Below are 14266 nucleotides of genomic sequence, written 5' to 3'. Positions count from 1 at the left end.
TGCACAAAACCACTAAAACCTTCACTTGATATGGAAACATGACTTCAGGATTTTCATGTATCATCTGATTATATCTGAGTTGATAACAGGAGATATATTTGCTGACTTTGGCAAAAAGCCTCCACTAGTAAACAATGTGGAGAAAAGAAAATATAACTTGTGAAGTGCATAAATAAAAGACAACCCTCAGAATTTTCCTATAGAGTAAAACAGTACATTGAAAGAAATAACCAGAGCTGTAACCCCTTTGAGTGTGCACCTGCAAACACACAAACTCATATATGTGCTTTGAACAGCTCATTACTTGCTCATGAAAACAGATTCCTGTTCCTAGCAGAAAGTAACACTGTACATCATAAAGTACCTAAGAAGCAACTTAAGCTGTCATTTGGAAAAAAAATCTGCTTCCAGTATTCATCCCAATGGCCTCATACACAGGGAGAAGGTGTTGAATGGGCTCTGAAGTAATTTGGTAAAGGGATAGTCAAGGATTACAGGCCAAATGGATAATAAAACAGGAACAGTAAGAGAATATTCTTCAGTGCTGAGAGCAGACACACTTTGGGGCCCTGCTTAGGAAGTCCCCATTGAAACCAGTGCCATTTTTCTACTGGCGTAACTAAGAAGCAGAATGCATTACTTGCTGACACATAAGAAAAACATTCTGATCATCCTGACAGGAGCAGAGGAGATACTTCTCCACAAAAACCCAGATGGCTGCAAATGGCAAATAGATTTTCTCTCTTCAAAGGTTACCAATTGCACCCTGCAGGATGCCAGAGAAGTTGCTGGAGTCCCACTGAAAATGACATTTCTTCTTGTCCATAAAAAGGGTCATGCTCTCATGAGGGCTTCTGTTCTCCTCTGCCACAGAGACTCCATTTTAACAGGGGGAAAAGAAAGGGACAAAGAGAGGGAGTACTTAGCAAAATACAATAAGCTGCTGAGTGCCAGAGGGGAGTTGGGTCAGATGTCATTTTGGAAGTTTATGGACTGCTTCCTTGCCAATTCATGATGGAGAGAAGGAGATGGAGGATGACGGAGAAAAAGGAGGAAAAGTTTTGCAGAGCTGTAAATTTCCATCTTTTTTGTTTATTACATGGGTGATGAAAATTGTAGAGGAAAGTAGTTTGTCAAAAAATGATAATGGCTAAGCATGCTGAGCAAGGGAAAGCATAAGAATATGGGTGGTCTAGTGGTTTGAGGCTAAGTTAACAAGGCTTTAGATCACTGCAAGAGGCAATTTCAACAGTCAGCAACAGGTCAGGCAGATTAGAACACAAGAATAGAAGAGGAAGATATTATTGATACATGCACTGATGGGAAGACTCCAGTAATTCACAAACTGAGGGAGAAATCCAAAGAGAAATGCTAAAACCCAGTGGAGTAGCAGGCATCCAGGATGCTGAAGAGTTCACCATAGCGCTAAGGTGGATATTTATGAGCGATTACACTCTCTATCCCAATACTCATATTGTCGATACCAACATGGGGTGTGCCTCCTTGAGCCATGGACAGGCTGCATGAAGAGGGAGAAGTAGAGTGGTGCTTTGCTCAGGTCTAATTTATCTTTGCCTCTGGAATCTGAGGTATTAGGCTGAGAGGTATTTCAAGACTTTTAGACCAGCAGAGTGTTTTTATCTTTCAGTCAGAATCATGCTGGTGGACAGGACCTTTTGGGTCTGCATGTTGGTACAGTCCTCCAGTTGTCATAACTTGCTTCAGCCTTGCACAGAGAAAACAGAACAGAGTGGCTAAACTGGACTGCCAGTATCATGAAGAGGGCAGGCAGATAATCCCACCCCATCCCTTTGCCTTAAAGTAATGAAGTTCTGATCTGCCCAGGTCTACCATCCAGCTTGGCCCACTAGTGCTTTTAAGACTTTTGACAGCCTCATAAACTTTGCCTTATGAGGGTATACCAATTTAAGTGGGCAGGAATCATCCCCTGGATCCTTTCTGCTTTCTTTCTACTTCCATGAAACAGAAAAGAACTTCTAAGGGAGAGACATGACATCATACAAATTAATGCCAATTTATCATTACTGAGGGAACCCAAATGGGAGTCTCAGCTCCTAATACAAATCCAAAACCCAACTGCAGTGTTTGGGAGAAAAAACTCCCCGCAACCTAGCAATAAGAAACCCCCAACCATCAACAATAAAAACAAACCCAAAGATGATGAAGCATTTACCATAGTTGTTTAGACTCCAGTGAATCAGATGAGTTTGTATCATAATTATTTGTTCTAACCAGGCTTGGAAACCCCATACAGCTATATCTATACACACATACAGAGTAATACATGGACATGCATGTCTTCAAGTAATGGACACAATACCTGCTCTAGGTCTGCTGCTGTTCTTTTATTTTCTCCTGTGGCATCTTGATATGGTAAAATGAAGAGTTCAGCAGATGTGGGCAGACCAGGCAGCACTGCGACCAGAATGTGCTTGCTTGAAACACCTATTGCCTGATACACAGACAAATAATGGACAGATAAATAGTGGGGATGGCACTGAATGCTGAGTGCTTCTTTGCTAAGGCATGAGAGTACTCATACAAACGGTGCAGGGTATATTTGGTAGCATAGGGAGAATCTTGTCATAATCCACTGCATGTAAAAGGTCAGGGATTAGTAATTTCCTGATCTAGAGGAGTGATTAGCCAAAATATCTTAAAAGCCTTATAGAGACTCAGGAAGAGAGAAGATGATGCATCAAGTTTGAATATCAAAAGCTAAACAAATTCTTATAGTTCACATTCTGAGTGCATTCCACAAATTAAGGAGGAGTTTTTTTTGTTGTTGTTGCCCTCTAGTTGTTAAAGATTATATTCACCTGCAATTTTTTTCTTGTTGGCTGAAAGTCTTCAGCAATCAGTTAAAATTCAAATCTCCATAAAAAATTAGCCAAAACTCAGAAAAAAAAAAGTACCCCATAGGCATCACTACCAACATCTCTGGTCATGGGTTTCAGTTGTTGCTACCATGACATCACAAAATGACTGAAGAGTTGTTCTTCAGAAAAGGAGCTAGTTTGGCCTTCAGGAAGCATCAAAAGGGGAATCACAGTTTGCTGAATCTTCCTCCATTGCCTCCATATGTTGTGGATCATCCAGCAAACACATTTAAATCTCAAGGTTTTGACTTAAACACCAAATTTTCAAGTGCTGAACTTAGAAGTCACTTTTAAAGAAGAAATAAAAGTGCTCTCTCAGACCACAGCATCTGGATACAGCATAGAGATTTCCCTGCAGTCTGGACTTGCAACTCTCTCAAACATTAGTTTGACCTAAACCTCATGAATTCTTTTCCCTAGTAGTCAGGAGCAAAGACTTAGAGCAGCTGCTCATTGATGGAAATAATGGATGGAGGACAGCGAGTCAATGAAACTGATTACAGATAACCACTACCTGAGCTTATTCTGCAGCTATCTCATGTATGACTGCTGAGAGTCCAGGGAATACCTTGTGGAGTTGCGAAAAGGGAACTCTTATCTTCCACTAGCACATGGTTTTGTTGCTGTTGCTCTTTTCTTTTTATGTGACTTTAGGAAAAACAAAACCTGTAACAATGTAAAGGTCCTGGACATTCTTTCCAAGCATCCTGAGAAGCCAGAGCTTGCATTATTTGTGCTTGCCCAGTAGGCTGACCTAAGGTGTCAAGAAAATTACCACTTAATGGGATGTTTTTGTTTTCAGATGCTGGGAGTTTTTTGTTTTGTTTTGGTGGGTTTTGTTAGTTTTCTGGGTGTGTTTTTTTTTGACTGCAAGCTTCTAGTTGACCTATTCAGTCCATTCTTCTTCATCAAAAGTGGTTGGCAAGACTCAGAAAACTCAACGATGTGAGCAAATAGTTATGATGATAGCACAAAATAGAGTATTTTGTGGTAACATGAGATTATCCCTCCCCAGAGAGAAGATCACATTTTAGTAATCATCATTTCCTATGCAGAATTTTTATCCAGGTCTAAGATACTTTGCAATAAGAATGTAATACTTTAATAAAAGTTCATAAAAATTCTCTAGCACAGATGCAATTTCCTACTGAATTATTTAGTTCTTCAACTCATTTTTATATAGTTTGCTTAATAGCTGTAGAAATCTGTTGGTTTTGTCTTTAATTTTTACAGGAACTTCTCACAAAGCTGGTTTAAGGTGAATTATTTAGCTATATAAAGAGGGATAATTAGCTATCAATGTATTATATGTTTTTTACTCAAAACAGCAAAAAATCCTCATTGTGTTTTCCCTGCTCTGCTTTTGAATCTAGCCTGGGTACTGTAGTTTTATAGTTGGGGGGGGGTGGTGGTGGTGGGTGGGTGGGTGGGTTTGTAGCTTGATTTTATTTTATTGACTTCTTTATATTCTGCAAATTCATCCTGAAGATAAATGGATCCTTGAATACTTGATACAGAGATAAAGAAGTCAGAAGAGCAAGCTCTGGAAAATTGCTGTTATTTTTCCTTTCCTTCTCTCCCACCTATCTTTTGAGGAAATGGAAGCAAGGTAGTCAATGTGGTGCCCATCCATAAGAAGGGCCGGTTGGATGAGCCAGGGAATTACAGGCCTGTCAGCCTGACCTCAGTGCCAGGCAAGATCATGGAACAGGTCATCCTGAGTTCAATAACACAACACTTACAGGATGGCCAAGGGATCAGGCCTAGCCAGCATGGATTTAGGAAGGGCAGGTCCTGCCTGACCAACCTGATCTCCTTCTATGATCAGGTGACCCGCCTGGTGGATGTGGGGAGGCCTGTTGATGTAGTCTACCTGGACCTCAGCAAGGCCTTTGACACCGTCCCCCATAGCAAACTGCTGGCCAAGCTGTCAGCCCATGGCTTGGACGGGAGCACACTGCGATGGGTTAGGAACTGGCTGGAGGGCCGAGCCCAGAGAGTGGTGGTGAATGGTGCCACATCCAGCTGGCAACCAGTCACTAGTGGTGTGCCCCAAGGATCAGTGCTGGGCCCTGTGCTCTTTAACATCTTTATTGATGATCTGGATGAGGGCATTGAGTCCATCATCAGTAAATTTGCTGACGACACCAAGCTGGGGGCAAGAGTTGATCTGCTGGAGGGTAGAGAGGCTCTGCAGAGAGACCTGGACAGGCTGGACAGATGGGCAGAATCCAACGGCATGAGATTTAACACATCCAAATGCCGGGTTCTGCACATTGGCCACAACAACCCCATGCAGTGCTACAGGCTGGGGTCAGAGTGGCTAGAGAGCAGCCAGGCAGAGAGGGATCTGGGGGTGCTGGTTGATGGTAGGCTTAACATGAGCCTGCAGTGTGCCCAGGCAGCCAAGAGGGCCAATGGCATCCTGGCCTGCATCAAGAACAGTGTGGCCAGCAGGAGCAGGGAGGTCATTCTGCCCCTGTACACTGCACTGGTTAGGCCACACCTCGAGTACTGTGTCCAGTTCTGGGCCCCTCAGTTTAGGAAGGATGTTGACTTGCTGGAACGAGTCCAGAGAAGAGCAACAAAGTTGGTGAGGGGTTTGGAACACAAGCCCTATGAGGAGAGGCTGAGGGAGCTGGGGCTGCTTAGCCTGGAGAAGAGGAGACTTAGGGGTGACCTTATCACTCTCTACAACTACCTGAAGGGAGGTTGTAGACAGGCTGATGATGGTCTCTTCTCCCAGGCACCCAGTACCAGAACAAGAGGACACAGTCTCAGGCTGCGCCAGGGGAGGTTCAGGTTGGATGTTAGGAAGAAGTTCTATACAGAAAGAGTGATTGCGCTATGGAATGGGTTGCCCGGGGAGGTGGTGGAGTCGCCGTCATTGAAGGTGTTCAGAAGGAGACTTGACGGGGTGCTTGGTGCCATGGGTTAGCTGTTTGGGTGGGTTGGATTGGTTGATGGGTTGGACACGATGATCTTGAAGGTCTCTTCCAACCTGGTTTGGTTTATTCTAATAAAGAGTTTTATTCTAATAAAGACTTCTCAGAAACAAACCTGGCAAGTTTGCATGCAATTGATTAGCACCAAGTGCCTGTCTTTCCAGTCTTTTTGCAGAGATGATGCCACAAATGAACACATAACCTCACAAATAACATCTACAAGTCTTGTGGCCTTTCAAAATCTGAGTATCTTTACTGAGGAAAAAAAAAAATAATCAGAAACTGTTTCACACAGTTTCTGTCACTATTTTTCTGTCACTGTTTTTCTGCTGAGCTGAGAAACCCCAGTTGATTCTTCTAACTTTTCTTCGTCTCTCAGTTTGAAATCCAATTCTTCAGCCACACAAGAATATTTTAATGACATCCTGTTCCACAGTTAAAGAAGGATCTTCAGAGCTTCTCCGCAGCGTTGACAAGAAAAGTAGCATCCAATCCCTGACATGTGACCCTCAGGCTATGTGAAAGACAAAACACTTATTGTAGTGCTCTTCTCTGTAGTAAAAATTGGTTTCTTTCAGGTCTCCTAAATTTCCTACAGCATATATTTAATTCCATTAGAACAGCACTACTTTACACTGCTGTATAAGAACAGTAGTAAAGAAAAAGTATGAATTGGTATGCAGCAGTAAAGTCATTTGTGCAGCTATAGGCAGCTCCAAGCCATTTATTTTCTATATCGCTTTTTCTCAGAAATATTCCACATAATCCACTGTCATTAAGAGGAATAAACTGCAGGCTGACTCTGAGCATCAAATTTTATCAGTCTAAAAATTCAGAATTCTGGCCTTAAATATTAGTCTGGTCTCTTTATAGTTGGTAGAAACAGAGACACCTTGAGAGGACAGCTTGATCCAGTCAGTAATGTAAGCACAAAGCAGAAACCAGAACCACTGTAACACAGGTTATGCATATTGCTTACCTCCACCAGAGCTCTCTTAACTACTCTGCTGATGTCCCTCCTCCACTCTGGGATATCAGGGTTGTAGTCATCCAGGTTAGGAGAAAATGATAACCGCAAGGACTGAAAGTGCTCTGCAGATACAAGGACATGGTGGTGAGTAAGGACTGTGAAATGCCCCAGTGCCAAACGAGTGTGCAGAACCTAGTGAGAGCTCATGTTTGGCTTACTCAGTCTGCAAGTAGTGCACAGACTGTCAAAGAATCCAGCAGTGTGCCTGAGAGATTCACTGCTTGAGCAAAAAAGTAATCAGTCCTTGTTTCAGTGCACTGAAAAGGGAGAGATGTTGGGAATGTAAATAAAATGCTACCTTCATCTTGACTTTTGAAGTGGGCAAGCCCTCTGAAAGAAGCTGTGATTGTACTCTCATAAGCATTGCCAAACACTTGGAATTTTAACTGGAAGAGCATGAGGATAAGAGAGGGGAGAGGACTAGCTTTGGAAAACATACTTCTTAATCTTTGTTGCTGTTAACAGAGGTGCCCACACTGATCACTATCCATGTGCTTAGTATAAACAGCTAAAACTGGGATTGCCAGTGGTTCCTCTGCTCTATCTCAACCATGTATCTGTGTGCCCTCACTGTTTCTAAGGCCTCTGTGCAATATCAAATCAGTATAGGTTTCTGTACAGAACTGTAGCACACAGCATTATCTTTTAAGCTAAGCTGCTTTTGCATGAGTTAAGAGGCCTCTGCTGGCCAAAAGGGGGGAAAACCAAGTTGCAAAATGACCTAATATTTTGACAGTCATGTGGGATGACCAAACAGTGATAGTCAAGATGCAGAGGGCTCTGAAAAGATCATCTATGGTCTGTAATCATCTCCGTCTGGACTAATGTCAGTGGGTGGCTGGTAACGCTGAAACTGACCTTATGACCTCTCTCAAAGCATTCTGGAATAAAACACTTTATGTTGCTGCCAGCTAACCTGGTTCTCTGGCTCTTGACTATGGAGAATCTTGTGTGAAATGAAGGGGGAAGAGCTCACCATACACAGCAATAGTCTTTGTATCCTGAAGTATGCTGTTTCCTGCTAAGACCTGAAGAGTGATGGTGTTCATCCCTTCCACAGAAAATGTAAATGTGATGCTTCCTTCCAATGTGATCAATGGCTGTAAATTCATCAGAAAAAGATACATTGGGTTAATTTTTCTGGAAAGGAAAGGAAAAAAGTGAGTTGGCTCTCTAGCTTGTTGAGATGGCTTGGAAACTTAAGACTTACAAGGGATCCTGTGACATGTAAGCCAATTTTCTGGGGAGGATCTAGGAATCCAGATGGGGATGTCCTCCTGAAGCTCAAAGTGAGGGGTCTATAATTTCCAAAGAAGTTAAGTTTTAAGATCCCAGTGTTTTCTCCCCACTTATCAGGCTGGCTGTTCCGGGTCCTGTGTTAAAGTGTCCATGTTTGCTGCACACCCTGGAGAGGCCCAGATCACAATACAACGGTCTGCAAGACTCACTGTTCAGGTGTCATGCTCCTTTCCCAGATCTAGCTGTAAGTAATTTGTTTTAGGTGACTCAAGAAGTTTGTGGTAGAAGTAGGATGAAAATTAAGATTTCTCAGTTTTTCTCCTGTGGTATCCTTTGACATGGAGACATCGTTGTTGGAATGTGACAGCATTTAGAGAGGATATAGTCACCCTCAGCTTGCTTCACAATGTAGTGAGTTGTGTCCCTTTTCAGCAGTCCCTGCCCCAACTTCTGGTTTTGCTTAATAATGAATTCTGAGTGAGATCTTCAAAGCATCTGGTATTAGCTCACACTCTGTTGCCATTGTAATCTGCAGTAAAACACTCACTTCAATGAGAACAGAGTTAGACCAACTCTGATCAATTACGAGCTTAGCAGATCAGAGGGAAGGTTAAAAGGTGACAATCACAGCCTGTAAGTACCTCTAGGGGGAGATGATTTCTGATAGTACAGAGAGTTCTTTAATCTATACACAAAGGCATAACAAGATCCAACAGCTTGAAACCCAAGCTAGATAATTTCAGACTATAAATACAGTGCATGTGTTCAGTGCTCATGATAATGAGCTGTGGGGAAAAAGACTGGGAGAGAGGGTATGAAACAGAAGCAGTGAGTTCTCCATCATTTGATGGAAATTATGATACAAAATAACAACAAGAAGTCAGGTTCTGCCTTAGTCACAAGGAGTTAAAACAGAAGGCACTGATGAACCCCTGTGACCTGCATTATGCAGAAGGTAACAGCATTTAGTTGAAGGTCCCTCTTGGCTCTACAAAATCCACGAGATTCTCTCCCCTCAGAAAACTAATTAGGGTCCTTGGGTAATTAATCCATAAAGATATGCAAATGAACAGTTATAAGACCTGTGCAGATTTACCAACATTGGAAGCAGGATGTGGTACATGCTGTTCTTATATCTAAGCAGAACCTAGAGGCTGGGAGGTGTATTAAGAACCATTTTATCCACCACTACCACATGATGGTAACTTTTTCTTGCACATGTGGTTTAGCACAGAGTGTGGGGGCTCGGGACTGAGCTCAGCATATTTAAGGGGAGACTGATGGCAGTGTCCTCACTGGTGAGTCACTAGAGAAATGAGCTTTAAACTCCACAGCTATGTAAAGCCAGTTCCAGATATAAAAAGTTTCAGTTTAAAAGGTAAGTTTCCTTTTGTTTGTTTTGCTTTGTTGTTATCAAAGAAAGGAAGGTGGGGAAGAACACATTAGAAACTCTTCCAGATTTTGGTTCATGACATCCATGTTGGATGTAAATGCAGGGAAAAACCTATTGGCAATTTGCAGGAGATGGCAATAAACCCTACAGCTAAGCCACAGCAACAAACACAGAGCAGTTCTTATATTTCAGCATTGGTATGTCAAGGAACCACCAGTATCTTGGTCTCATTTATAAATTTCTTGCATGTGTGACTGTTTAGAAGCTTTCCCAGATCACTCTTTCCCTCCCTCCTCAGTCAGAAAGCTTCTCCATCATAGTTTGATATCAGTCCATAGGGAATACAAACCTCTGTGTTGTTTCCAAACCACCAGACATAAGTAAGTGTTCCCACTTGGCTTGGCCACAGTAATGCTGTGGCGTTGACCTCCTTGTTCTTTGTAGTGACAAATGGTAGAGATAAATGAACATGTTCCAAAGGGCCTGCAGAGACAGAAGCAGCAGATGAGTCCTCCCTCTGTCTGAAACATCAAGCTGAAGGAGAACAGAACTGCAGGGATCACAGTATCACAGTGTAACTTAGGTTGGAAAGGACTTCGAGGATCATCGAGTCCAACCTATCAATACAGACCCCATGACTAGACCATGGCACCAAGTGCCACGTCCAATCTCCCCTTGAACGCCTCCAGGGTCGATGACTCAACCACCTCCCTGGGCAACCCATTCCAATGACGAATGACTCGCTCGGTGAAGAACTTCCTCCTCACCTCGAGTCTAAACCTCCCCTGGCACAGCTTGAAACTGTGTCCTCTTGTTCTGGTGCTGGTTGCCTGGGAGAAGAGACCAACCCCTTCCTGGCTACAACCACCCTTCAGGTAGTTGTAGAGGGCAATGAGGTCACCCCTGAGCCTCCTCTTCTCCAGGCTAAACAGTCCCAGCTCCCTCAGCCTCTCCTCATAGGGCTTGTGCTCAAGGCCTCTCCCCAGCCTTGTTGCCCTTCTCTGGACACGTTCAAGTGTCTCAATGTCTTTCTTAAACTGAGGGGCCCAGAACTGGACACAGTACTCAAGGTGCGGCCTAACCAATGCAAAGTACAGGGGCACAATGACCTCCCTGCTCCTGCTGGCCACACTATTCCTAATGCAGGCCAGGATGCCATTGGCCCTCTTGGCCACCTGGGCACACTGCTGGCTCATATTCAGGTGGCTGTCGATCAGCACCCCCAGGTCCCTCTCTGTTTGGGAGCTCTCCAGCCTGTGGCTCTGCATGGGGTTGCCGTAGCCAAAGTGCAGCACTCGGCACTTGGACTTGTTGAATGCCATCCCGTTGGACTCTGCCCATCTGTCCAGTCTGTCGAGGTCCCTCAATATTCATTGATATTCATTGGTTTAGGGGAGAACAGTCCTCCAAAACACTATGGGGCATGACAGTTAATATTTTGGCTTGGTGCCACTTTCCTCATAAAACAAAAGCTATCCCTGTACCTGAAAAACATGGACTCCCTACTGCACAAATATCATATACTCAGGGACTTTATCAACAACTTAATAAAATAGGGGCAGAGCCCTCTAATGTGAATATAGCCTCCAATGCAAAGACATAAGAATGTGCAGAACAAATAGTTTCAGTGGACATGAAGCATCTCTGCTGATGCAAACTGCTATGATCTGGTGAACTTCAGCAGTGATCTATCTATTCATATCAGCTGAAACTCTGTCTGGAGGCAGTTATTCACCAACCACCTTCTTTTTAATGTTGCTTTACACTCCCTCTGTTTCCTCAATAAACACTGATTTCTTTAGTATAAACAGAACATAATTCATTTGACAAAGTGACATTATGCCCAGGGTTTCACATTTCCTATCTTCTGGATAGACCTTGTTGTTTTATCTTGTCCTATAGATTATTTTTCAAAATGGGTTGTGACTGCTCACTTAGAGAATAATGCAACTGTCCTGACAGGGAGAGAGAAAGAAATCTCAGGTGACATGGGTTTCTTAAACACATTAAGGTCACATCTGCAGGCTCCTCACTGATTGCTTGTCCATATGGACTCGAGATACATTGCATTGTCCATATGAAGTTGAGCTACATTGCTACAGGATTTAATATATTTCAGGAAGGGATTTTTCAGGACATATTCCATGCATGTACCATCACTTAGACCTTGCTTTTCAATCTAAAGGAACACCACACATTTTGGACCAAGTACCCTGTATAGTACAGAGATGAAAAAAAAAGATCCCAAATCAGACTACATAAAAAATATGAAGAATAAACAAGGACCAATGTTCCTGACTTATTACTGAAATTCAGCTGTTTTTTTTTTCTGGGCTGTAGACAGCTGTTGTTTAACTTAAGCAGCCCAATTAAGAGTTATCCATGATCAGACTAACCAAAGCGTGCTTTAGAGCAGACTGTGGCTATTTTTTCCCTTTACAATCAGCAGTCAATAAGCTTCTTGAAAATTCCTGAGAAGGCAGAAGTTAACCCTCATGATTTTAATGGTGGTCATCCACTCAGATACATTTCTGTGTCTGCATTGCACATGCATTCAGAAAAACCCTGAGATCTGAAAGCCAGCAGCTTCCCAGGCTAAATATTTTGCAGTTCTAGTATTCTTTGGGATGTTTGCTAAATGCTCAATGTCAGCATAGCCCTCTGAGGGAGCACATTTCCTAACACTGGGTGTGGTGACAGCAGTGATAATGGAGTCCATGTGGAATCTAACACACTCCAACATAATAGCATAGCTGCACTGAATACAGCTCAAATGATCCTGCACTGCAGAGAGTGCCCAGCACCTCCCTGAACCTACACCATATGTCAGTTAGGAATGAACATGGAAGAACAGCTCAAGCAAGCCATTTCTGCCTGAGTATTTCTGTGCACATAGCTGATGGGTCAAAGTGGCTGAAATGCTGAACTATGATCTGGCCAGCAGATGGGGATAGCTCACTCCAGATAGGTCCTTAGCTTGGTAGAAGACTTGCTTTCTCCCAGATAAATTTGAAGGTAAGTTTCATGCAGGGTCTTGAAGACTACAGACCTTCACCTGCCCCAGGAAAAACAAGTCACAGACATCAGAAAGGGAGAAGCTCCTCTAAAGACTCAATTGGGCAGGTGATGTCATTCTGAAGCATTGAGGCAAATGCATAACCAACTTTCCAGGGGAAATTTTTTTGACCTGTCAGGAGAGTTCAGTGACAGCCTGTTGAATGGAGAAGCAGTTTATATACAATTTACTGTCCATCCACTCCAAAATGTTCCTGCCTTACAATAGCCTGTGTATCTGGATCCTTGGATTAACTGCAGCAAAGGCACAGCTACTGTGCACTGGCCCAATGTCTGCAGCAGGATGAGAAGGACACAGGATGAAGGCTTTGCTCTCAACCTTTTGAGCACAAGAACTATGGCTCAACACCTTCCCTCAGCAAGTTCTCCCTTCCCTCAACAAGGATGCTGGCTATGAGTAGGGAAAGGTGTTTAAAGGACCAGACCAGGCTGAGCACAATGGAGTAATAACCCTGTAACAAGGGGTCAGCCAGCTAATATTCCTTCCTAATCATAGAATCAAACAGGTTGGAAAAGACCTCAGAGATCATCAAGTCCAACCTAATACCTAACACCTCATGACAACTAAACCATGGCTCCAAGTGCCACATCCAATCCTTTTTTTGAACACCTCCAGGGACAGTGACTCCACCACCTCCCTGGGCAGCACATTCCAATGGCAAACAACTCTTTCTGTGAAGAACTTTCTCCTCACATTGGGCCTAAACTTCCCCTGGTGCAGCTTGAGACTGTGTCCTCTTGTTCTGCCACTGGTTGCCTGCCCCACCTGTATACAACCTCCTTTCAGGTAGTTATAGAGAGCAATAAGGTCTCCCCTGAGCCTCCTCTTCTCTAAAACTCTCTGGATCCTCAGGCTGCACACTGCATTTCTGCAAACCTTAGCAATACAGTGAGTGTGTATCTATGGAAAGTACAGATATTTTTACAAGCAGAATATTCATCAGAGCTATTGCAAGCCTTTAAATAACGTGCAAAAGCTTTTCTTTTTGATCTTGGTGTTAGGCTGTGGGTTGACTGGATTTATGGTATGTCTGCGTCCTCAGCAAATCAATTGTTAGTCTGAATGGTACTATGCTTGCTCTGCAACCTGTTTTGAAGTCTCTTAATTCTCACCATGTGGAGAAAGGTGAGACATACCCCTTAGAGCTGTCAGCTCTCCAGGGGGTTCCATGCTAGAATTGCTTATGCAAAGCACAGAAACACACCATCAGCTGCAAAGTCACACAAACCTATGTGAATGTTAGTTATCTCTTGTACTGCTTAAATAATAAAAAATGGTTCTTATGCCTTCAATGTCTCAAGAAAATGGCTTAAAACAGCTTTAAAACAGAAAGCCACAACAAGTGAGAGCGAAGGACACCTGCCTTCTTCCATTTTGTGGTTGCTGCATAAGAAAGCAGTTGCTGCTTCGTGTGGTCTCATTACTTTGCAGATCGACTGAGCATGTGCAGTGGTCCCCATGGAATCATCTCTTGTCAAACAGTGAACAATTACAAACCCTGCTTGCAGAGGCTGTCAGAACTTCCTTTGAAATATCAACCACCAAAACACTTTTCTATTTGTTTCCAATGACCTTTACAAAGAAAAGAAAAACCAACAAAACAAAACAAAAAATGCCAAACAAAGCACAGCTCCTGTTGAGCTGACTTTCATAATCAGCAGCAGTGGGAGGGGGATTTCTACA

At 43.1% G+C, this 14266-nt stretch overlaps 1 protein-coding gene across 3 annotated transcripts in view; it reads right to left on the bottom strand.

The window, feature by feature from the left end:
* The window catches only part of SORCS1 (sortilin related VPS10 domain containing receptor 1), a 315355-nt gene that overhangs the window by 14440 nt on the left and 286649 nt on the right, over positions 1–14266 (bottom strand). For all 3 annotated transcript variants that reach the window (XM_068139413.1, XM_068139410.1, XM_068139411.1), the window contains exons 20-23: positions 9857–9990; positions 7852–7975; positions 6825–6937; positions 2342–2473 (exon numbers count right to left, since the gene is read on the bottom strand). In XM_068139413.1, coding sequence (XP_067995514.1) covers positions 2342–2473; positions 6825–6937; positions 7852–7975; positions 9857–9990 — 503 coding nt within the window. The remainder of the gene's footprint in view (positions 1–2341; positions 2474–6824; positions 6938–7851; positions 7976–9856; positions 9991–14266) is intronic.

The sequence above is a fragment of the Melanerpes formicivorus genome, unplaced genomic scaffold (assembly GCF_026170545.1).
Source record: "Melanerpes formicivorus ecotype bairdi unplaced genomic scaffold, bMelFor1.0.p_v2 SCAF_6, whole genome shotgun sequence".
Lineage (NCBI taxonomy): Eukaryota > Metazoa > Chordata > Aves > Piciformes > Picidae > Melanerpes > Melanerpes formicivorus.
This window is presented reverse-complemented; position numbering and strand designations above follow the sequence as displayed.